Source organism: Lepidothrix coronata, unplaced genomic scaffold, assembly GCF_001604755.1.
Source record: "Lepidothrix coronata isolate B3197 unplaced genomic scaffold, Lepidothrix_coronata-1.0 Scaffold34, whole genome shotgun sequence".
In the NCBI taxonomy this organism is placed as follows: Eukaryota; Metazoa; Chordata; class Aves; order Passeriformes; family Pipridae; genus Lepidothrix; species Lepidothrix coronata.
The window spans coordinates 4,277,349-4,278,058 of NW_016690214.1; the positions used below are offsets into that span (position 1 = coordinate 4,277,349).

The following is a 710-nucleotide window of genomic DNA, read 5'->3' on the forward strand; positions in this document are numbered from 1 at the left end:
GGGGGGGGGGGGGGGGGGGGGGGGGGGGGTGCAGCTGCGCGGCGAGCGGTTCCTTCCCTTCCTTCCCCCCTTCCTGCGCCGCGGAGAACCGGGCGCGGGGCCGGTGGCGATGGGGGGCGCTGAGGGGGCCGCGGGACAGGGCTGCGGGGACCGGGCTGCGGGTCGGGCCCCTCCGTCGCGCAGCAGCAGCAGCAGCTCCGCCGCCGCCGCTCCCGCCGCCCGCTCTGCGCCGCTCTGCGCCCGCCCGCCCCGCGCGCACGTGCAGCCGCCGCTGCCGCTGACGTCACGCCCGGTAACGGCCCCGCCATTGGCCCGCCAGGCGCGCCCCGCCCACCCCGGGGGGGACCACGCCCCCTCCCACCCCCTGAGGCCCCGCCCCGGCACGCGCGGGGCCGGCACGGTGAGGGGAGTTGGGGGGGGATACAAACCCCGTGCTGACACCCCCCCGTCAGCGGCTCCCCTCCCCGTGTCTCCCCGGTAACCGGGAGGAATGCGTTAATGAGATGTTAATGATGCGCTAATGAGATGTTAATGAGATGTTAACGAGCCCTGAACGTTTGACCCCCGCACGCGGTGCAGCCGAGCGTGAGGGGGAGCGGGACCCCGGTGGGTCAGGGGTGAGCGGCGGGCGCGGGGCTCCCACCGGTGTCGGGGGGAATCGGCCTTCGGGACTGCGGGGGTTGGCTGGAGCTGCGCGGAGCTCCTGCAGC

At 76.1% G+C, this 710-nt stretch overlaps 1 protein-coding gene across 1 annotated transcript in view; it reads right to left on the reverse strand.

Annotated features, from left to right (window-relative positions):
- HLF (HLF, PAR bZIP transcription factor) overlaps positions 1-308 on the reverse strand; it is a 35,548-nt gene extending 35,240 nt beyond the window's left edge. Inside the window, exon 1 of the mRNA XM_017811820.1 lies at positions 260-308. Coding sequence (XP_017667309.1) covers positions 260-308 — 49 coding nt within the window. The remainder of the gene's footprint in view (positions 1-259) is intronic.
- Between the last annotated feature and the right edge of the window lie 402 nt (positions 309-710).